General features: G+C 42.2%; 1 protein-coding gene across 1 annotated transcript in view; it reads right to left on the bottom strand.

Annotated features, from left to right (window-relative positions):
- Positions 1-8,554: 8,554 nt before the first annotated feature.
- Positions 8,555-22,914, bottom strand: part of LOC114619069 (scm-like with four MBT domains protein 2) — a 49,115-nt gene continuing 34,755 nt past the window's right edge. The window contains exon 4 of the mRNA XM_028764943.1: positions 8,555-8,673. Coding sequence (XP_028620776.1) covers positions 8,555-8,673 — 119 coding nt within the window. The remainder of the gene's footprint in view (positions 8,674-22,914) is intronic.

The following is a 22,914-nucleotide window of genomic DNA, read 5'->3' as shown; positions in this document are numbered from 1 at the left end:
AAATGAGTAAAATTAGACGATGTAGTTTCTCTTCTCGCCTCAGTAGGGAATAGGGGGATAAAAATGGGATTTTTATCACAGAAAAGAATAACCAAAAATATTTTACCCAACATCCTATAATATATTTACGAAAAATCATTTTTAAAATAGTAATGGGGAGCAGATACAATTTTCAGAGCTTAAAATGGAAATGGGTAAAGGAGGCAATTTCCTAACTACGGGACAAAATTCTCTAGACAGTAGTTTTCCTTTCCTCTTTTCAAATTTGTGTGTGTGTGTGTGTGTGTGTGTGTGTGTGTCTGTGTGTCTGTGTGTCTGTGTGTCTGTGTGTGTGATGTATGTGTGCAGAATATGTATGTATGTATGTATGTACTACATATGTGCATATGTGTGCCTATGTGTGTGCATGCAGACACATTTATGCCAGAGTATGCCTATGCAAACAAGATCCTCAGGTGTCAGGCTAGACAATGTCTCTTGCTCACAGTGCCATATGTCAGGTGAGCTGGCCCAGGAGTTTCTTGAAACTCTCCAGTCTCTGCCTCCCGTTTCACCTCACCCGAGGAGTACCACAATTACACAGTCAGCTTTTACATGGGTGCTGGGGATCCGAACTCACGACCTCATGCACATGCCTGGCAAGAGCATTCCCCAACTGACATTCCAATGACTCTTCGACAGTTTAGTTTGCATTTGGAGGAAGAGAGAGAAAGAGAAAGAGAAATTGATCATATTCACCACTCACCTTAAATACTTCCATTGGAAGAGGAGACTCTGCAGCAACAACTAGGGATTTTTCCAGAGCACATTTCCATTCAAAAGGCAACTTCAGATAATAAAGTTCTGTATCAAGGGCAAGCCACAAAGAAGTTAGGGACTGCAGCTCTGGTAGCTGGTTCTATAAATTCTATCTTCCCACAGTTCTCGACAAGTGTCAGCCGCTCACACTGCCCCGTAAGCAGCCACCTGCTGAAGGGATTCTCTGAAATTAAAGAGCAGCTATCGGAAGCGGAGCCCACTTAACAGGGTTCTTCCATAGGGAACATTTGTATGCATCCTGTTGGCCCTCCGTACGTAATTTAATGGTATTAATCACATTAGCAAGACTTTCTATCATCTACAGCCACGGTTCTATGTATTACCTAAAACGTCCACCCACTGATGGAGAACTCACTCTTTGATAAATGCCTAACCTCTGAATAGCTCTTGTCTGGCACCTACAGTTATTACAGCATGATTCCCACTAAGTCTCTAAGTTCGTATATGCAAAAAAAAAGGTCTGTTTAAGTAAGAAAAATTATTAAAAGCTAAATTAAAATATATATATACCAAGATTTATATGTATACTTGAAATGTTCCTACCACACGTCGGCCATATTTCCCCCCTAGGCATTGGTGGAGAGAGAAGATTTACACACAAAGGTTATACAGTCTGCATGCAAAATTAAAAGGAGGAAAAAAAAAGTTGAGTACAGGTTTCACATATTGCTGAAACTATAGGGGAATTTTATAGCCTGATCACAACAGATTTAAGACCTTATCAAAATAGGATTTGTGGAGCCTCTCACTGGAAGTAGATGTGTTTATATCATCCCTATATCAACCCCGGCTGCCTCAGACAGACTGTTAGAATATGAATATGAATTTAAGCACACTTAAAAGGCAACATTAAACCTTTGGGCTATATTTTTAATTTCTTACATGTCTGCTTTTGAGCAAGAAGACATATATTTGGATCCCTGCGGCTTCTAACCTCAACTTGAGTTGAAGCTCCTTTATGTTAGCAGTTTATTGGGGTTTTTTTTGGGGGGGAACATAATTATAGTTGGTGAAAGGTCTTACCAGACTTAGCGAAGTTACCAATACTGTTTCCTGTCATTGTACAGAGGGTGATTTCTGATATATTATCTTCTATTTGTCTAATAGTTTTTCAAGCATTTCTCCTAGAACTTTCTATCTCTAGCAGATTTTTCCCCTGATCTGGTATTTTTATGTAGAGGCAAAAATACATGTGATTTTCCTCAGCAATGGGCTCCTTTCCTTCATGCTATACGCTCAAACTGTGAGCTCACGCAAACACTTCCTTCCTTGTCATGTTTTTGTTGAGTATTTCATCATAGCAATGAGAAAAGTGAAATCTATAGCAAGGCACTCTCTTTTCTGTAAAACTAAACTGAGTTGGGGCAGGCATCTCTACCACCCGTGACAATGGAACACCTCTGAGGTGAACAATGTCCCCTGTGTGTGTTTCAGGAGACAGAGACACCCTGGGTACACCAGCAAATTTATGGACAATAAACAGCTCCATTAAAAGGACATAAAACATGTTCTCAAAGTGACCTGCACTGCAGGGAATTTAAAACTGTTCATCAGACTCCATTTACCAGTCGTGGGAAGTTATAAACAATTGAAAAGATGGTCCTCACCCATCTGTAACCAGGAGCCTGCAGGAAAGTGAGGAGACCTCCCTTTATGCAAAAGTTTGGAAATCTCTGGTAGAGAGTGTTGCAGAAAGCAACCATATCACCATAAATAAATAAATAAATAAATAAATAAATAAATAAATAAATAACCAACCAACCATATGTAAACAGAGGCCATGCAATGGTCAGTCCTCTTCTCATGGGTCTGCCCATCACCATGAATCTGTTCCCTCCTTCCCTACCAGGTCCACACCAGTGAGGAAAGATGGACCAATGGTTATTAAGAGATAAGAAATATTAGGGAAATATTAGGGAATAATATTAGGGAATGTTATGAGGAATCTGTGTCCTCCTGAATGCCTATGTAGAACTTCAAATCTCCAATGTGAGATTTCGTGGTGATGAGGGTTAAGAGGGGTCTGCTGGGATGGTCTATGAAGAGTAATTAGTGTGCCTGCTCTAATGAACTCTGTGAAGATCCAGCTAGGTGGTGGCTACTTGGAAGCCAGGAAAGAAGCCCTCACCAAATCCCCAGACAGGTGGGCACTCTTGCTTCAGCTTCCCATACTTTAGAACCATGATAAAATAAATGTCAACTGTTTAAGCAACCTAGGCTGTGGTGTTTCCGTTAAGGCAACACCCACTCTTTGGAAAACTGAAACAGTTTAAGCAAGAAGCATTTAAGTTCTATCCAGAAATTTCCTGATTCCAGGACCTACCTAGTTTCTGTTTTTTGTTTTTAATTTTTGAAAGGATTGATTTCTTTTTGAAATAAATTAACATAGGAGAGGTAAAACATGGGGGTAGGAGGAATGGACATAGAAAAAGATAGAACGTTGTTTCCCTGGCTCCTATAAGTTCCAGACACCTATCATATCTTCTAAATAACCACAGATAAAAAAGCAAGCGGGGTTACTCAACATACCCCTGAATTCATGAACCTCTTGGAAAAGCAAAGGGTTGTCACAATACTCTGGACATAGTTTAAATCGTATGTTAATCATTTGGTGTATCCAATATGCTCAGCACAATGGCATAATGGTTCCCACACTGCACGATGGGATGCCTTCACTTGCCAGCCAGACACAGAATGCCCCAAAGGCTAGATCCTCAGAAGTGGACAGTATAAAATCTAGTACATTTCCTAGAGTTTCCAACAAATAACGTCTCAGCCACTTCTGTTACCTGTTTCTATTCTCTCTGTTCGAGGAAGGAAATGTCCTTTAAAGGGAAAAAGATAGATTATCCTTTAAAAGGTAAATGATAGATTAAAGGTAAGAGTAGGGATTATTTACAACAGTGGGGACACATTAGTGAGATGCATGGGAAAGGGAGTATCACAAGCACCTCACCTTCCAAAGCCCCCCTCGCAACATATACCAGGCTATGGAATTTCCCACAATGCCTTTCACCTCTACAACTCCACTCTTCTCCCTCAGATCTTAATGCTGAGTAATTTTGTGTTGGTTTATTAGTGACTGGGAATAAGAGAATCAGCCTAATATTTTCTACGATATCTGAAATTTTATTCGCAATGTCTTTTCAGTTCAGAAAATGGTGCTGCCAGGTAAGTGGCGCAAGGTACCCTGAGATTTGAGGTTAATTTACACAAATCTTAACATATCGGGTTTTGTTCCCAAGTGCAAAATTGCAGTAATAATCGCCTTTTTTCTCAGGGGGAACTGTTTCACTGATGAGGTAACAGAATCCAGTTTTCATCTTGTAACTACTGTAAATGAGTGACATTTGGGCTTTTGCTTTCTCTCTCCCCTACACAATCATCCATGCCAACACTTTAAAAGTTGGGGAAATGAGCTCTCGACAAATCACTTTTCCTGTCTTTAGACAAACCCATAAGCTCTTCTGTAAAATCAACATTATGTCCAGAGATATAAGGACAAATAGCACAAGTTATTCGTGCCTTGTAAAGATAGAGACATCCCGAAACTGAGAAACATTCAGAAGCAAATATTTCTTAAAAGGAGATTTTGTTTTCCATTGAAGCATTGGAGGTGTAGTCCCCAGATTTCATAGGAAGGAGAGAAAAAGAGAAGAACAAAGAGTATAAGAAGCGACTGGAAATTCTTTGCTTTACTATAAATCCATGGACTGGCAAGGATAAGTTCCTTGTAGAATTTATAAAGCAATTAGGCACTAGGCTGAGATTTACGCATCCACCTTTCTCCACAAGTAAATTTTTCCTGCCAGGTTATGAATCCCCAGGCAAATGCAAGCTCAGTCTTTTCTCACAGCATGGACAAGACCTTTGTTCGTTACTCCACCAAATGCTTAAGGTATAAAAGGATTTCTCGGCTGCGTCTCAGGATGTCGACAGCAACAATACAGCTATTATAAAAGACCAGGTTATACATCTACACGCCTGTCAAACTGAACATGGATGCAAATACATGGAGTCCAGCACCAGGAAATGTTCCACAATCAAAGCTCTTGAGTGACAGGTAAGGTAAACATAACTTCTCACTTCTGTGTACACAGGACTCACACTGGCAACTATCACAGGAGCAATTTCAATGAAGCTGAGAACTAATTACTCGCTCTAAAGATACCTGTAAGGCTGACCACAAAATAAAAATCTGTCAGGAAGAAATATTTCTTCCTTAGCATGTGTAAAGGCATGAACAATGTGAGATTTTTTTTCTGAGATTTTTCTGCCAAAAGGTCGGTAATAGTAATAGGTCGGCAGAGTCAATAAGATGGGCTGGGCCTAGGACCTGGTATTCTAATAGCAACACCCATGTGATTGCTACAAGCTGGGGGGTGGGGAGGGCATGGAGAAGCAGCTTACACAGTCACGATTCTGTCAATGGCTGTAGAAAGAGATCTGTACCAAACAGGCACCACATTTTTAAAATCAAAATAAACAACATAACAAATGTAAAAGTAGAATCACAGGAAATATAATAAACATTTATGAATGGTTATCCAGTAAATGGGAGATTTTACTTTTTAACTAGTTAGATTTATCAGAGGGCAGGACACGCTGTTCTATCCCATTAGACCTATGCAAAGCCATTTGCCAGTACACTTGAAGCAACCTACAACTGATAACTTGCTTGACGGGGAAAAAGAACAGATTAATCCTTCATCTCAATTTCCTTAACTATATAATGATGAGCAAGTGATGTGAAACTTTTATGGACGGATAGATGGAAGATAGATAGATAGATAGATAGATAGATAGATAGATAGATATGAATGGGTGGTGTATGGTTGCATAAGTAAGTGGATGAGAGGGTTGCAGTGAACGCATGGTATTACGGATGAATCTGGGCAAGTGAATGGAAAGAGATGGAGAGAAAGCAAGTGACTGCCGTATAAGGGCAGAGGTGGACATAGAGCTGGATAAGTGGTAAGAGGGAGGGTGGGGAACTGGGTGACTGTGGGCAGACGGTGGGTATGAACTGACACAAAGAAAGGAGAAAGGAAGGCAGGAGAGGAATGTATGGTAGAAGACAATGTGCACAAATGGATACATAGCCGCATACTGCATAGCTGCATACTGCATAGCTGCATACTGCACAGCTGCATACTGCACAGCTGCATACTGCATAGCCGCATACTGCATAGCTGCATACTGCACAGCTGCATACTGCATAGCCGCATACTGCACAGCTACATACATGGATGGACGTGAGGGTTGACGGACAGATGAATGAGGAAAGAAGAAGGGGAGAATGGGTGAACAGAAAACAGGCAGTCAGAAAGATGGGTGTGCAAACAGAGATTGTGGAATATGCTTCCAAGACCGCAGTCCCTAAGGAATGGGGACCCGATCACCCCTTTCTTTCATTTCTGAGCCAGTGACACCATCGGAACAGGACCAGCTGATTGAGTTGACAGATGTTGTTGAGCCCCAGGACACCGAGTTCTCCTTTGAGAGTGCTTCTGATCAGTATCTTGGATTTTATTCTCCACCCAAAAGATGAAATCAAAACACTTAAGATCCACATACGGGTGTGTAAAAGACGCATGAGCAGGTGTATGCTGAGAGACACCCACAGGAGTCTGACATCTCTATCACAAGCACATCACAGAGGAAAAAAATGCAGCCTCTCACCTGAAGGTGGATCCATTCTGTATTGATTTTCTTGACACCAACCAATTGGTCGAAGTCTGTAATCCAAGTAAAATAACCACCGATCATAGGATTCAGTGTGCTCCAATCCCACATAGCGAAGGCGTAATCTTCCTCCGACATTTTCAATCACACTAACTATCCAGTACTGAAAGGGGTTCTGGGAGTCCTGCAGCTCTATTAAGGAATCAACTGTAATGAGGTCTATAGGGCCTTTCCCTCGTAGAGGCTGTTCAAACAGAAGCAAAACTCCGTATTTTAAACTTGATTTTTTAAGGTTCTCATGGAAACAGATGACAGCAGGAGATAATAATTTTTTTCTCACACCATCATCCAAACGATTGCCAAGCACTCTGACATCACCCCAACCCCCCCCTTCTGTACAACCGTCAACCCAGCATCCTTTCCTCCTTCACACACGTCCACATACCAACACCATTTCCAACAGCAAAAATCACAAGTGAATAGCAAACAACAGTTTATGCCATTATTTTAATCAAACAAATTAACCTTCCCAATTAAAATTGCATTTATTAGAGATTAGCACATTTGTTAGTAAAATTATTCTCAGATTCACCAGAGCAAGAACAACTGATTACAAAATGTCTATTTTTTTCAAATTGACAGATGTATCTAATATAGGGCTATAAATTTATACCACGACTTCTTAAGAGAAGTTCACCTTACAGTTCACCTTACAGAACCCTGTCATAGACAGATTAACTGAATGCGTGCAGACGTGTGTGCAGGTGACATGTCTGAGACACATTTTTGCACGCAGGGAGGCCGGAGGGCAATCTTAAGTGCTTCTCCTCAGTCACCGTCTACCAGTTTTGACAGGGACAGGGTCTCTCTAGCCTGGAACCCAGGATTAAGCTATGCTGGCTAGCCAGTGAATCACAGGCATCTGCCTGCCTCTGCTTTCCCAGTGCTGGGATTATAAAAGCAGGCATCTTTTTTTCTTTTTAACATTTGGCTACATTAAGTTTTCTACTGTTTAACTTGGGCATTGGTTTGGAAAACCTGTAAGTACTGCCCTTTCTGAGTAACCCTCTTGGCATATGAAGAATGTCTTCCTAGACGGCTACTTAAAACAATTAACACAGTAAGGCAACTCGTCCCTGAAAAGATGACTGACTGATCATCACTGCAGTCTTTTAACCCAATGGTCAAAAACAGCCATTAAGATAAACATATCAAGAAAAATCTACATAAAACATTTGTGTATGCCATAGCACATGGTGGCTGTCATAAGTATTAATACCATTGCCAAGAAAGAAAATGAAGGTTAATAATAACAACAACAACAACAACAGTAACAATAATGAAAATCTGTATCTTATCCCCAATATTAGTAACAATAATAAAAATCCGTATCTTATCCCCAGCCATTCATTTAGGATTCCTCTTTCCAGGGTACTCTTAAGACAGAGTTAGTAATTTAATAATTACATATTATTTGTCTTCCCGTTCAAGTGCATATAAGAATTAATAATGTTTCATCATCACATTTTCAAACAAACCATTGAGACTTGATGTTAAATTCTTCTGCTCCCATGCCTAAAACCTGCCTGAGCCACACTCCAATACAATCAGCCATCTCTCCTCTTGTTTTATGGGGATTGCTAATCGATAGTCTTGGGTAGCACATATGTGGGCGCTCATGGAGTTAATACGCACTCCAGATGAACAACGAATGGTGCTACTTACTACCGGGCTCCAGGAGACTACAGTAAGGACAGAAATACGCTTGCCCATCACCCGCCACAGTTATCCTGCACGGTAAGGCTTGAGGTGACGGGACGACGTGCTGATACATAGTTTTAAAATGAACTCGAACAGGAAAAACTTCCCATTAATTGACTATAATACAGGAAAACATCAGTCGATAGTACTCAGATCCATCACCTACGGAATTCAGTTAATAAACAGGAAGTTATGCTGCGAGAATAAGAACATCTGTGTCCGCATGTATCCGCACAAGGATATACTCGAAGGCGCCACTAGACATCTCAGGACTGGGGACACTTCAGGGCTATAAAAGATGAATAATAGCAATACATACACCTTCCAGAAGGTTTGCAGGCGCTGTCCGAGAACCAGTCAACTCACGTATGAGGAATTCCGTCCAGTCTGTATACTTCTCTTTGATAGCTAGTGAGAGAAGGGAGAAAAAACAAACACCTCAACACATCAATGGTGAATCAAACACTCAAAAATCATCGAAGGTTTCTGTACGTTGATGTTACTTCAGTATTTTTTTTCTGAATTTCACACCTGATGATTAAGTGAAGAGTAATGAAATTACAGCCACAGACCTGTTATTAATTATAGGCTTCATACCTACCATGCACCTGGGCACCTAGAGAGGGAAAGAATCTACGGCCCTGAGGACTTAACACCTACTTAGACAACCGTCTTAAGCAACAATGAAGACATGGCAGCAGTTTGGAAAATTCCGAAAGAAAATATCAGAGCGACATTGCTCAGTGGGAAAACACAACTAAGTCCTGAACTACAGAACAGGCTTACAGAGTAGGAGGAGAGGAGATAGATGGAGCTCAAGGAAGAAGAAACATCGTATGGTAATGAGGGTGACAGCGTGAAGAAGGGGTGGGGAGGGGCAGGGCGAGCATACATCACTGAGAAATGGCACAGTCAGTGGACAGCTGAGAAAGCCAGCACAGACACTTCATAAACTGGAGGTCTCTGTGTAAGAGCAATCATACAAGACTACAGATGTCTCAGTGAAAACAAAGATTTTAAAACAGGTGCTTATGTGTCTAGATACAAAAGCCTATACCAGAAAACAAGGCATGTAGACCTGTTTTTAAAATGAAAGGAGGGCATTTGAGATGTCATCAGAAAAAGGCAGACAGAACTGGGAGGGTAGATCCTTCTGTACAGTGCTTTCCGAGAATGCATGAGAACTTGAGTTCCATCTCCAGAATTATAAAAAAGACAAAAGAGAAAGGGGAGGGGAAGGAAGAAAGGGAAGGGAAGGAAAGGGGAGGAAAGGAGAACGGGGAGGGGAGGGGGGAAGGGAGGGGAGAAAAGGAGAGGGGAGAAGCAAAGAGGAGAGGGGAGGGGTGGGGAGAATCGGGGAGGAGCGATGAGGAGAGGGGAGGGGCAAGGAAGAGAGGGGGAAAGAGGAAAGGAAGGGGAGGAGAAGGGCGGGGAGGGGCGAGGAGAAAAGAGAAGAGAGAAGGCAGGTGTGGTGCCAAGTGCTAGTAGCCTGGCACAGGGGAGGTAGCTGCTCTTCCAGAGGACCAGGTAGGTTCCCAGCACCCATATCAGGCACTTCAAAACTCAGTTCTAGTTCCAGGGGTTCCAACAACCTCCTTTGCCATGTCAGCCCTTGCACACATAGGTGCTCACACACACACACAAACTAAAAATAAAATATTTTTGAAGTTTCAATAAAGTCCTAGCAAAACTGGCATCAGAATGGAGTTCGTCAGCAACCCCATCTTTAACCATCATAAACATGTATTTCATGTAATGGTCACCTAGAATCTATCAAATCCTGAATAATGCATCACTGTGTTTTCCCATAGCAACATCCCAGACCTGCATCTTACTCCTTTTACACCTAAGGTCCCCATGCCCCATTTAGAATACAGTCCTTATTTTTAAAATGGACAGTATGGAAAAACATATACTAATATGTGGAGGGAAAACTATGTCCATGAGTTCTGCTGCCATCGGTAGAAAATATAATAATCACTTTTTTCAAAGCTACAGCAGTTCTTTTCTAAATAATTTGGTTCTTTTCTTCTCACAGTTGATGAAGGCTTAAACCCAGAGCCTCAAAAATGCTCTGCCACTAAGCTATAACCCTAGTCAACTACGCCATTAGACCGGCTGCATGGCTAAGGTTACTGAGACAAGAGGTAAAGACACTCGCAATAAATTAACTGACACTTGCTCTTGCATTGTGCTTTTATACACAAAGACCTCCCTTTTACACTGTTTTCGTCCTCTCCACGAGGCTGCTCTTAACCAATTCTTGCTCTTACAAAATAAAAGAAGAAAGTCAGCTGCAAGCATTCAGACCCTCCAACTATCTTCTAAATAGATGAAGCAGTCCTGGGCAGGGTGAATAGCAGGATAGCACCTATCTATACAAAAATGTCAAGATTGGAACAAAATATACAAGTGCATTTGGAAAATATGGATTTTGCAGCATATCACAACACAAATAAAGCAATAAAGGGACCCCCCCCCCACGCTTCACACAATTTTTGTCTACGTACAAGAGGAGACAATTCATTTTCCTCTTCAGGGCTGCTTCTGATAAACACGTAGACCAAGTTATCATTTAAGTTAAAATTCTTAAGAATGCAACCACATGGTGAAGACACAACTGTGGAATTTAAATTGTCCTGATTAGGAGAGAAAGAGTAGCTGTGGAGAAAGTGCTGCCATTCGCCTCTGGTGAACCCTGGACTACTGAGGTCTTCCAACTGTCCTTTTCCATGTTTCCAGGGAACACTCAGAAGGGGTCTTGAATATCCGAGAAAGCGGGCGAAAGGCAGATCTGTAGCCTGCAGCCGCACTAACCACCTTCACTTAAAAACAGTGGTGAAACAGTCCTCGGAAATCTTGTGCATTTCGAGAGAATTATTTCAGGCACCACTCAGCCTTCAAAGCTCTCAAGTCTCAAACAAATGACAAGTCTGCCCTAATAAATACCACCACAGGAGGACACAGATCCACCAATAGACATAGAGAACACCACAGGCTGTCCTCTGGCCCCCACAGGTATGGGCACATCCATGCTAAACACACACAAGCACATGCAAAACGAGAAGGCAATCGAACAAACAAATGTGTCCATAAAATAAGTACAGCGAATTTACAAATCTCACTCAACTGGACATGCATTAGGCAATTTATTATTTGGATGCACTCTAGAACAATTCAAGTGTCCTGGGAATCACTTAGAATTCATTAAGGCAGAAGTTTGATTGGCATGGATTCTTGTGCCCACTACTACTGCTATCTAAAAAGGTTACTACTATAAGTGTTTATAACACATCTCCTTTTCAGACTCAGACTCAGAAGTGTGTGAATGCAGGTAATGTTGCATGGGAAATGTCTGCCATGCTATCTGGATTTTTTTCCTTCCAGTGGAGGGGCCTCCCTAGATACTCTCAGAAGCCCTATAACCTGATGTGCACCATCTACAACACATCTGTGTGCTGTAAGACAGGAAAGCTGATCAAGGGGCTCTGTTACTCAAGCTGGAGGAAATTCTACCAAGACTTGTCAATCACCAGCTCATGTTTCAATGCATAGGAAATCCTAGAAATACATGTAAGAGGAACACAGTCCAGGTTTGCATATTATCTAAGTGTGTGTCTGTGTGAGTGAGTGTGGGGGTGTGGGAGTTACAGGTAAACATCTGTACCTGTGTGCTGAGCCCTCACTGGCCTAGAACTCATCATTTCAGACAGACTAAGAGCTCCAGGATCCACCATCCCCCCAACCCCCGCCTGCCCCATTTTTACCCTTCAGCATTGGGGTTGCAAGTACCAGCCAGCGCATCTTGCGTTTACTATGGGTCTGATGATGGAAACTGAGACTTTATGCTTGTGCCTCAAGAACTTTATGTGCTAAGCTGTCTCCCCTGCCTCAATGCAGAACCTTTAAAACCCTTTGCATTTGCATATCCTCTAGGCAACACTGAGTGGGTTTTGAACAGTAGTCTATCTCTTGGAGGTTGAAAACCCTGAATATTTGGCCAATCTCCATGAACAGTTTTTTCAACTCATTTCCACTAAGCCTTCTTTGAAAGTATCCTGTGGACTGTAATTTTGGTTTGTGATGGGTTGTTCTTTAGCCTCTGGTACTTTTTTTTTAGGGTCATTTCTGTAACAGGTGATACTCTTCAAACCCCTTCATTAGAGTAATATGGTCGTTTTCCCCTCTCCTGTTCCCGTCTCATTCTTGGAACTGTTTTATATTTTGGGTTTTTTAAATTTTATTTATTTGTTTTATGTATGTGAGTATGCTGTTGCTCTCTTCAGACACACCAGAAGAGGGCATCAAATCCCATTACAGATAATCAATCATGAGCCACCATGTGGTTGCTGGAAATTGAACTCAAAACCTCTGGAAAAGCAGTCAGTGTTTGTTCTTAACCACTGAGGCATCTCTCCAGCCCCATTTTTTTTGTTGTTTGGTTTTTTTTTAAACACACACACACTCATATGTTTATTTTGGCACATAGTTAGAGCATAATCCCATCATGGAGGGACAGGGCAGCAGGTATGTAAGGCAACCGGTTACACTGCATCTGTGGACGAGAAGTGTAACCCGGCTAAGGACACTTAAGGCCACATCAGTGCCTGATAAGGCTCTACCTCCTGACATGTTCCATAGGTCCCCAAAGCATCACCACTGTCTGTCGAGGGACCAAATTCAAACACACAAGGCAATGGCGGCATTTCACATTCAAACCACGACTTCTTATAGTCACATAGAGATTGTCAGAGGGAACGCTTCTAATGAACTTTTCAAGACTCTTTCAGCTGAATGAATGAGTACAAGTGCATGCTCGTAAAGGCAAGAGCAGGTAGGGCTTCCTTCACAAAGATAGAACTGCAGAGCTACTGTGGCAGCCACAGGAACAACATGGGGGTCTTAAAAATAAGAGCCACAAACAAAACAGAAAAATCAGCCAGCAGGATGGCTCAAGAAGGTGGAGGTGCTTGCTGCTGGTGACTGAAGTTCACTCCTGAGAAGCAGAGAGAGCTGATAACCTATACCACAAGTTTCCTCTGACCTCCACTGTGACACACGCATATGCACGCCTGCACACACACACACACACATGCATGCGTGCGCACGTGCGCGTGCACCTTCTGCCCACACTAAATCAGTAAGTAAATATTTAAATAACAAGCACAAATCTTTAAAGAAAAAAAACAATGGTCATTTAACAATCGTTGGATGACGGTCTCGGTGACCCTGGCTGGTGTGCCGAAAGGCTTACGTATTACCAAGGCTACTCCCAGGTTATCTCACAAGAAGAAAACCCTCTAAAGAAATGATCTTCCTTAAAAAGTACACAGAGACAACCAAGGGCATCTCTTCTTTGTCAGCTCTTCCTCTGTGGGCCTTTCATGATTTCCTCCCTTTCCTGAAACGGCTTCCTAAACTCACCACAAATGAAGATGTGAAATTTACCCCTAACCCAGCTGAACAGTGCTTTCTCCAAGAAGTCTACCATCAAGTGAAGATGAGGCAAAGAAGAGAGATCAATGGTGTCAGATGCCGCTGCTGGGATGGGATGAATCTGGAGCGAGACCGTTTATTTTTATGAACTGTTTGTCTGGGATGGATTCCCATGTGCCAGCGGAAGAAGTGCCAGATGCTGGCAGCCTCCACGCCTGAGTCATCTTACAATTAAAACTCTCACCAGCAGTACACAAGCTCCCTTCACTCGCTATTCTTGACAGGATTTTATAGGATTCGACTTTCCTAATTCGCCAATATCAAGTATATAAAACCATGGGTTTTTTAGCGTTCATTTTTATTATCACTATCTTATGAAAACCCATAGTACCTTCTGGGAGTTCCCTCACTCACATCTCAGGAATGCTGTTTTGTAGATTCTTTTTCAAACCATAGCTCATTGCTAAAGTGCTTGTCATACAAGAATAAAGGCAAAGTTTCGATCCCTTCACCAACATAAAAATAACCAGCATGGTGGTACTCCCCTGCAATCACAAAGCTGAAAAAGCAAATACGGGTTATTCTTGGAGATGATTGGCCAATCAGTCTAGCCAATCAGTGAGCTCCGTTCTAGCAGACCTTTGCTCAAAAACATTGAGACTTTGAGGAGGACATGCAACATGGACCTCAAGCCACTATATGCATATGCCCACACACAAAGCACACACACAGAGTACAAAGGTTTAAAGGAATCCCTCATACATTTTGGACATCCGTTCCTTGAGCAATACAGCAGCGCTCTAACTTGATGTGCCACGTTCAGCGTAAGCCTTTTACAGCCCAAAACAGGACTGATTCCTTTGGTCTCAGAATCCTGTCATTCAAACTTCTAAGCCTGGCACAGTGTCCTTTGGAATTGGGTTCCTCTCCATTATCCTTCTCTTTGTTTACAGCCCTAATATTTCTCCAAGATCATCTCAATCTAATGAGCCCAATGAAGGCTCAGCACACCCAGTTCCATCTGTGTGAAAGTAACCCCCATAGCTTCTCTCAGCACCTCACCCAGCCATTCCTCACTGGACCTCCCTGATCACCCCCAACCCCACTCCTCAAATCATGCTTGAATCCATCTATACAGTCTCAAGGAAGCTTTGGATGTCCACATTGCTTATGTTCACAGTTATACACCCAAACCCTAGAAAGACCAGCTCATAGTAGGTATTCATTACATTCCTTAGAGTTTAGTTTCGAGAAGGGCTGTCAAGTTAGCTGTCTCTACAAAGTATATCTGTTCAAGCAATTCTTTGAGGCGATCATAATTAACCAGACTAAAGTCACTGCTACCATAAGCATTATGCAAGCCTCTGTCAATACTTCCCAACTCGACATGGTAGGAAAAGCCTTAACAATGCACTGCAGTTTCTTTCTGAAGCATAACACAAAGGGTAAATTATCATTTATAATTTTAATCTCAGCCTCTGTGATACAGAAAGCCAGAAACCAGACCAAGCAGACCACTGGCATCCTTCTCTAAAATTCTCACCAAGGCCTTATAACTAAAAATGATCGAGATTCATAATAAAAAAAAATGATAGGCACACTGTTTACAGCATCCTGGAAGTAGAACCCATGGTACTCTACAGCACAGGCAAAGAGGTGAAAAGTCAAAACAGCCGCTAAAATGATTAGAAAAAATGTAAAAACTTTACCACTGTTCTTTGGAGATTTTCTTTCATCCATGTGGAAATATGGAATTCCTCTTACCCTTGTCCATCTGCTCTAGTTCTTTCCTAGCTGTCAATACCCCGCTTTTGTAGACATTCTGCTACTGCTTCATACAATGACTAGCTTGTAATGAATACACTCCTATAGAGTCGGCTACTTCCCTCATCTCCATTAGGAAAATTCATTCTCCGGGCAGAGAAACTGTTTAGCGGGAATTGACATATCACACAAGTCCAGGGCTCTGAGTTTAATGGAAAAGGACATTTGGCTTGTTAAAGATTTTATTTTCCTAGGTTTCTTCCTCTTCTTCATATTTGACACACTTCTTTCGGCAAAGTTGCTTTCTTCGCTGGACAAAAAGAGCTCCCACTCAAATACTTTCCAATGTTCTGTTTCACAAATATATATACATTTGTGTACACGCATGCATTTGTGTGTCTGTGTGTGTCTCTCTGTGCGTGTAAGTGTGTACAGACAAGCACCTCCTCTTTGTTGGCATCAGGTTTCATCCTTTCCTACTCCCAGCAGAGAGTCCTAAGAAAACTCTCACTCACTCCTCAGGGGCTCATTGTTGAGAGCCTCAGATGCCTCTTTAGTGGCTTCTTTTCTGCCAGGACAGCCACACTAGGAGATTGAGGCACACCTCTGGGTGTTAACTGAAGGGCAAAGAGTCACCCTGAATTTAGGTGACATGGTACCACAGCTGAGGGAGGGGGGCTTAGAGGTCATAAAGGAAAAAAAGGAGATAGCAAGCTGAGTGCCAGCATTGCCTCTCCCTGCTGCCTGATCCACCAGACATGGACAAACAAGGCCACTCTCCTGTAGCCACTAATTCCACACCTCCATGCCTTCCCACTGTTCAGGACTGTCCCTCCTCAAACCACAAGGCAAGCTAAACCTTCCCTTTCAAGTCACTTTGTCAGACATTTGGTCAGAGACGAAAAGTTTATGCAATCAGTAATATGGAGGACTATATTCGAGTATAATAGGCCTTTTTGTACATTTTATTTTATTTCATTTCATTTTATTTTATTTTATCTTTAAAGACAGGCTCATGTAGCCCAGACTGGCTTTGCCTTCTTTATGCAGCCAAGAACTGCCTTTGACTTCTGACTCTCCTGCTACCATGCCCTGTCTTCAGTATGTATTCTCATCTCAGGACTATGCATCTCAGCTCAGGATGGAGCCCAAGGCTTCCTATGTCCTACATTGAAAAGAACTCTACCGACTGAGCTACATCCCTGGGCATGGACTCTAGCTTTACTTTTTTTTTCTCTCTCAATAAGTAAACAGGAAATCTCAAATGAGTAAATCCCTAAAGTCTTGTCCTCCATGACCCTTAAAACAAAGCAAAAGTTCGGCCATAGGGCATCAGGAAGTACAGGGTATGGCTCACGAAAGGCCTAGAATGTGTAAAGGAACACGCCACTCTTCTGCTGCCATTCAGTCATGTTAAACACAGACTATAAGTTCTGCCTGCTTAATCATATGAGCAGAATTCATGTGCATTAACACATGTGGCCCGCTAGGAAAGGCCAGCTGGAATCAGAGCCTGGACAGGTTCCCTGTGCTTCCTTCTATCAATTACAGGCGAAAAAGAGGCTTTCCCACTAACAATTAGTTTTCAGCAATGAAATGTAACAGATATTAACTGACGCTTTTCTTCTCGTTAACACTAAGACCAGATGCAGTTAACAAAATCTCTCAAGTCAGCCGCAGAAGCGGCAATTCATCAGTTTCTGTGGAGCAAACAATTCACGCCAGATGAGGGAAAAGGAACACATTGCCTAATCACTTTGCAACTACTATTTCTTCAGCCAAGGGAAGATGGGGCAATTTGAGCTTTAAAAGGCCAAAACAAAAATAAAAGAATATAATTGGTCCCTATCTAGACATTCTAAGTACAATCTAACATCCACTTGTCCAAGAATCATAATCTCTTAGCAACCAAATCCAGAGATGGCTACAGCTAAGGCCAGTGTCTCAAGCTAACACTACTGCTATTTGAGGCCAGATGATTCTTTTATTGTAGGCAGGAAGCTGTACTATGCGCTGCATGTGCTTAGCAGTATCCTGAGACTCTCCCATTAATGCCTGGAATACCTCCCCCTGTTGTGACAACATAACTCATTCCCAGAAAATTTCAAAGGTAACTCGGTGGCAAATCTTCCCCAATTGGAAACCAATGGTTCAGACGGAGCACTTGGGAAATAGCTTCAAACATATATATTAACATAATGGTCCGACTGCTCTCCAGCCAAATAGCACAACTTTATTAAAGCCTTAGAAATTCCTCTCCAGGGTTGGAGAGAAAGCTCAGTTAGTAAAAGTTTGCCACACAAGCAAGAAGACCTGCTTTCAAGTGACAGAACTCACAGAAAAATCCTGGAACAGAGACACCCATCTGTAATCCCAAAATGGAGGAGAGCGTGAAGGAGAATCCCTGGGGTCTTGCAGACCAGTCAATTTAGCTAAACCCATGAGCTTTGGATTCAGAGAGAGACCATGTCTCAAAACACAAAGTGGTAAAGAGCAGTGAAGACGATAACAGACATCAATTCCACATATCCTTGCACACACATGTGCAGTTGCACCTGTATATACATCTGTGCATGTGTAAACACATATACACCATGTACACACACAAAAGAAATGCCTCTCCAACCAGCACACATCATAGGCCAGAATAGACAAAGTAAAAGAAGATACAAAGACTGGAGAAATGTCAGGAGCTGAGCACAAACAAGCACAAGCAGACGCTCCCAACACTTGCCCACCTTGTGTGATTGAGCGCCCATACACATGCACTTCTGAATCCAAAGAACACTGTCACTGTACTAGATTCCCCAAGCAACAAAAGAGACAGTAGGCTATTGACTAACATACTATATAGTACTCCAGACATCTCAATAAAGTAGGCAGGCCACTTTAATCTTCAATAAAAAAGAGGAGTCAAGAGTGGATTGACAAATGGACAGGATAGCCCCTGGGCTCTTCACCATTTGATTTGGATGATGCCTGCTGAGCTTCTCTCTTCCCTGAGTAGATCTTCCCTATCGCTTTCTATTTTTTTTCCTATTTTATTTACTAGTATTATCATGTATGTACCAGACATGTATTGGTGAGTGGATGTCACAGTGCACATGTCAACATCAGAGGACAACTTTATACAGTTGGTTCTCTTCTTCTACTTCTATGTGGGTACCAGGGCCATAACTCAGGTTGTTCTGGGTTCTACGGCAAGTACTTTGCCCACTGAGCCAGCTTACTGGCCCCTAGCATCTTCTTTTACTAAGCAACCTTAGTTAGCATTAAGTAGTTACACAGTTCCTAAATATCTACAAGTTCTACAAAGGAAAATACAGCCAGGTGCATGACAAGGTGAGACAGTCAACCTGAGTCACAAATTTTGTCAGAGCAATAATATTTAACAATAAATTAGAAATAAGCTCTCATGGAACCTGCATAACTTTATATGATGACTTTTTCTTCCTAGTCTAGCCAGTGCCCAACCATGAACAGAAATGCCATTTTGAACTTGACAAAAGTAATCATGAGTTGAGTAGCGCCAGTGGTTCTATCATCGTAATTCATCTTCTCCTGTGACAGTCATTTGGCTCAACTCTACTTTGCAAACAAGCAGATTCTTCCATTGATGGTGGCTTGTTATTTTTCTCTTTGCTATCTGTCTGGCTAAGAATGTAAAGAGATCCTTAATCGAGAATATGGCTAATAAATCCATCACGTCATCCGTTGTCAGCCAAGAACAACTAACCCGCTTGGGTTTATCGTGATTGACTCCCAGCTCCACCAGCAGTCACTCAGCTACACAAAGCAATAAATGATCTCCCTGCAAGCTGCTATGATTAATCACCAGCCTTCAGTTAAAGTCAATATCCCGCTCCCGTCATGTTGACAAAGAGAAGAATTTGGTAATAAGAAATGGCTTTGCTTTATCTGGGCTGAAGACATATAAATTACAATCAGATTATGCAGATAAAATACACAAGCTAAATCTATCTGCTGTAACTACACTTGTCACAGCACTTTTTAATGCCTCTTTTAAAAACTGGATTTATTTCCATGCTACGGCAAGAGGACAGTCCAAGAAAGGGGCTGGCACGACAGTGCCTGCGAAGATCATTTGTAACTCATTCAAATTATTTCCTTCTACTGCAGAAATCAATAGTTGTGTTTTTAAAAAGAAAAAAAACTCCTTTTCATTTCCCTGGCCCAGAATGATTTTTTTTTAAGATTACTTACAACATCAGACCATCTTCAACATGGCATACATGATGACATAAGTCTGGTTCTGAAAGGCTGAGGCTTAGGGAGCCTTAGAGAGCATCTTCTACCTCATTACCAGATACAAATAAGGCCAGCAGAGTCATACAGAGATGTTCAAGCCCAGTGTGAAAGAAGTTAGTAAAAGAACGTTGAATGGGGAACACCTAAAAGTTTTGCCTTAGATCCCACATTCTAGGCAATACGCCAGAAAGAACCTCCTGTTCAATCATCCCTGAGGCTTCAGTTATACATCCTTATATAATTATCCACCGATAATTATCAGATTAGCCAAGTGGAACTGCTCTGGGCCACCCAGCCTCCGCTTAGCGATTGTTTCTTTGGCAGCTACGGCAGCCTTCAGAAAAGGGTGTCTGTGTATGAAAATGGTATTGTGGATTCTTTCCGGATAGGAAGTTATAAAACCTGAAGATAGAGTTAATCGTAAAACCCTAAAACTGAGACGTCAAGCACTGACCAGGTGGTTATACTATATAACTTAATTTCACGAGACAGAAAGGAAAAATAAGCAGAGCATTGGTGGTGCTCCCACATTCAGCTACATCAAACAGTGGAAGCCCTTCAGCGTGAAGCCTTCCACCTTCCCCTGAAGACAAACACTATACAATATGCTGAATTCTGTTCCCAAATGGATTGCGAAGCCCGTCAGTCGGCTTCAAAGACTTGCCCTCGAAGCAGTTATTCCCCATGCTCAGGAGCCAAGCCCAGAACAACCCATATGTCTGCTGATCATAACGAGAGTGAACTGTAAAGTACAGCACATTCACACTGTAAACTGTGCTTGGCAACACAGGAGAGGCAAACATCCACAGAGGACTAAATAAACCAGGCAGTGAAGGGCAACCCGACCGACCGAGTGCACGGTGTTATCTGATGGCACCACAGAACTCAAGACCCTTCTCTCCTCAGTTAAATGTCTAATGTAAAATATTTTCATGAGAAAGGATTTCTCCATAGAACTGGATAATATCCCTCAAATGCCTATCAGTTATTTCTAAGTAAGTTCGAGGAAAAATAAGGAAAAGAAGTGTTCCTTTTTACCGAATTTATTCATCTGATATGTTCACTTTTATTACTTTTGCCGGGTTTTGATCATGTGAAATTGGAGCTGGGGACACTCACCCAGGAGGGTGTCTGCTGGGCATGCTTGAGCCCCTGAGTTCTGATTCCCAACACCTATGTAAAAAGCTGGCCGTGGTAACATGTAGCTCACCTGGTATTGCGAGGGTGGCAACAGGTTGAGCACCAGAACTTGCTGGTCAGCTAGCCTAGCCAAAGCTTAAGACAGTGAGAGACATGTGCAAAGCAACTGACAATGACATCTAGTGTCGAAGCCTGACCTCTTCCGCACGTGCATGTGCACTTGCACACATATGCGTACACACATACAAAAATCATAGGAAACCGAGCCAAACAACATTGAAATTAATCCAGATTGAAAAGCGCAAAGCAGAATGTTTAATCCACGCCTGAAGTAGAATCGGTGTCTCTTTACATTTTAGAATTGCTTCCTCGCCGGGCAGTGGTGGCGCACGCCTTTAATCCCAGCACTTGAGAGGCAGAGGCAGGTGGATTTCTGAGTTCGAGGCCAGCCTGGTCTACAGAGTGAGTTCCAGGACAGCCAGAACTACACAGAAAAACCCTGTCTCGAAAAACCCAAAAAAAAAAAAAAAAAAAGAATTGCTTCCTGACTACTCTTTATGTTCGAGAGAAAATAGCGATGTGTCTTCACTGGGAGGCACGGCACTGATTAGAATGTAATACTGAACAGCTTCAGCCGGTTTCTATTTTCCCAGTAGCAAAATGACAAGTCTGCCCATTATCGCTTACAGAAAAGACATTTCCAGCAACAAGTTCATGATTTCGTGATTGGTTATGTCAAAGCCACAACGATGACGCCCAAGGCAACTGCAAACAAAACCCAAGATCTTCTCAGGAACAGGCATTGTTCTACTTCTAAGTGAGTGCAAGATTTCTAGGATTTGGAACTCAAGCTCACTCTCTGAGATTATTACACAACCTTTCCTGGCACGGCTATTCAAAAGGGCAAGGACATTACAACCACAAAGGTCACAGAACACCAAATGTCATTCATCGGTGTACACACATACACACACACCACGAAATAGTAGGATCCACTGTGGTAGTTATCCATGTGTCAATTGACTGTGATGTCCAGATCCTTCTTCAGACAGTATTCTGGGTATGTATGGATAAGATTACGAAATGAAGTAGTTGAGCCAATAAGGCAGATTGTATTTGCAATGGGGGCAGGCTTATACAGTCTGCCGTAGACAAGAGTGAGTAAAGACTCCCTCCTGATGTCTGCCTTCCATCTAGAACCTGGGCTTTTTCCCTGCCTTCCAAAGAAACCGATATATTCATCCTGGAACGGCGCTGTTGGTTCTTCTGATTCTCAGCTATATCGGACTGTCTGGAAATTCTGCTGTCAGCTCTCCTGAATCTCTCTCTACCTTGCCACCATCATTTGGACCATAGATTTGGGTCGAAATCTGGAATGTACTGCAGAGGCTCGGGTTTGGGATGCTTTGTCAGTCTAGTTGGGGGACAATAGGAGGTGGTGGCTTCTTTAGCACTTGGTGCCTAGCTGGCAGCAGTATGTCACTAGAGACAGGTTTCAGTCATCTGTCTCCTGGCTATAGTTACTTCTCTGTTCCCTGGTCCACCAGAATTTGAAAAACTCCACCACCTGGCCCCACCATCAGAGTCTCTTCCCACAGGCAGAAGGCTTAGAAACTATAAGTCAAAACTTCTCAAAATGTGAATGAAAATAACCATATAAGTTGATGTTAATGGGATTTCAGTCCCAAGAATACAAAAATAGCTGGCGTGGTCTCTGTAACCAGGAGACCATTCTTTAAAAGATATCTCTTTGTATGTCCTCATTCTAACAGATCTGTTCCCCAGAAAACAATGTCTAGAATTTATGTCAAAAAATTCCAAATCAGTTTAAATCTAAGCTTCACTCTTAATATCTGTGTGATCGTCACACAGCACTTGGCATTCTTGTTCCTCTTCTGTAAACAAGGACAGTAACAGTCCCCTCCACCCATAGGCTCAACATGAACAATACAGACCACAGCAGGAAAGACAGTTTAGTCTTAAAGCGCTTGCCCTGAAAGTATGAGGTTGAGTTTGATCTCCAGAACTCATGTGAAAAAG

Source organism: Grammomys surdaster, unplaced genomic scaffold, assembly GCF_004785775.1.
Source record: "Grammomys surdaster isolate TR1022 unplaced genomic scaffold, NIH_TR_1.0 146, whole genome shotgun sequence".
Classification (NCBI taxonomy): Eukaryota; Metazoa; Chordata; class Mammalia; order Rodentia; family Muridae; genus Grammomys; species Grammomys surdaster.
This window is presented reverse-complemented; position numbering and strand designations above follow the sequence as displayed.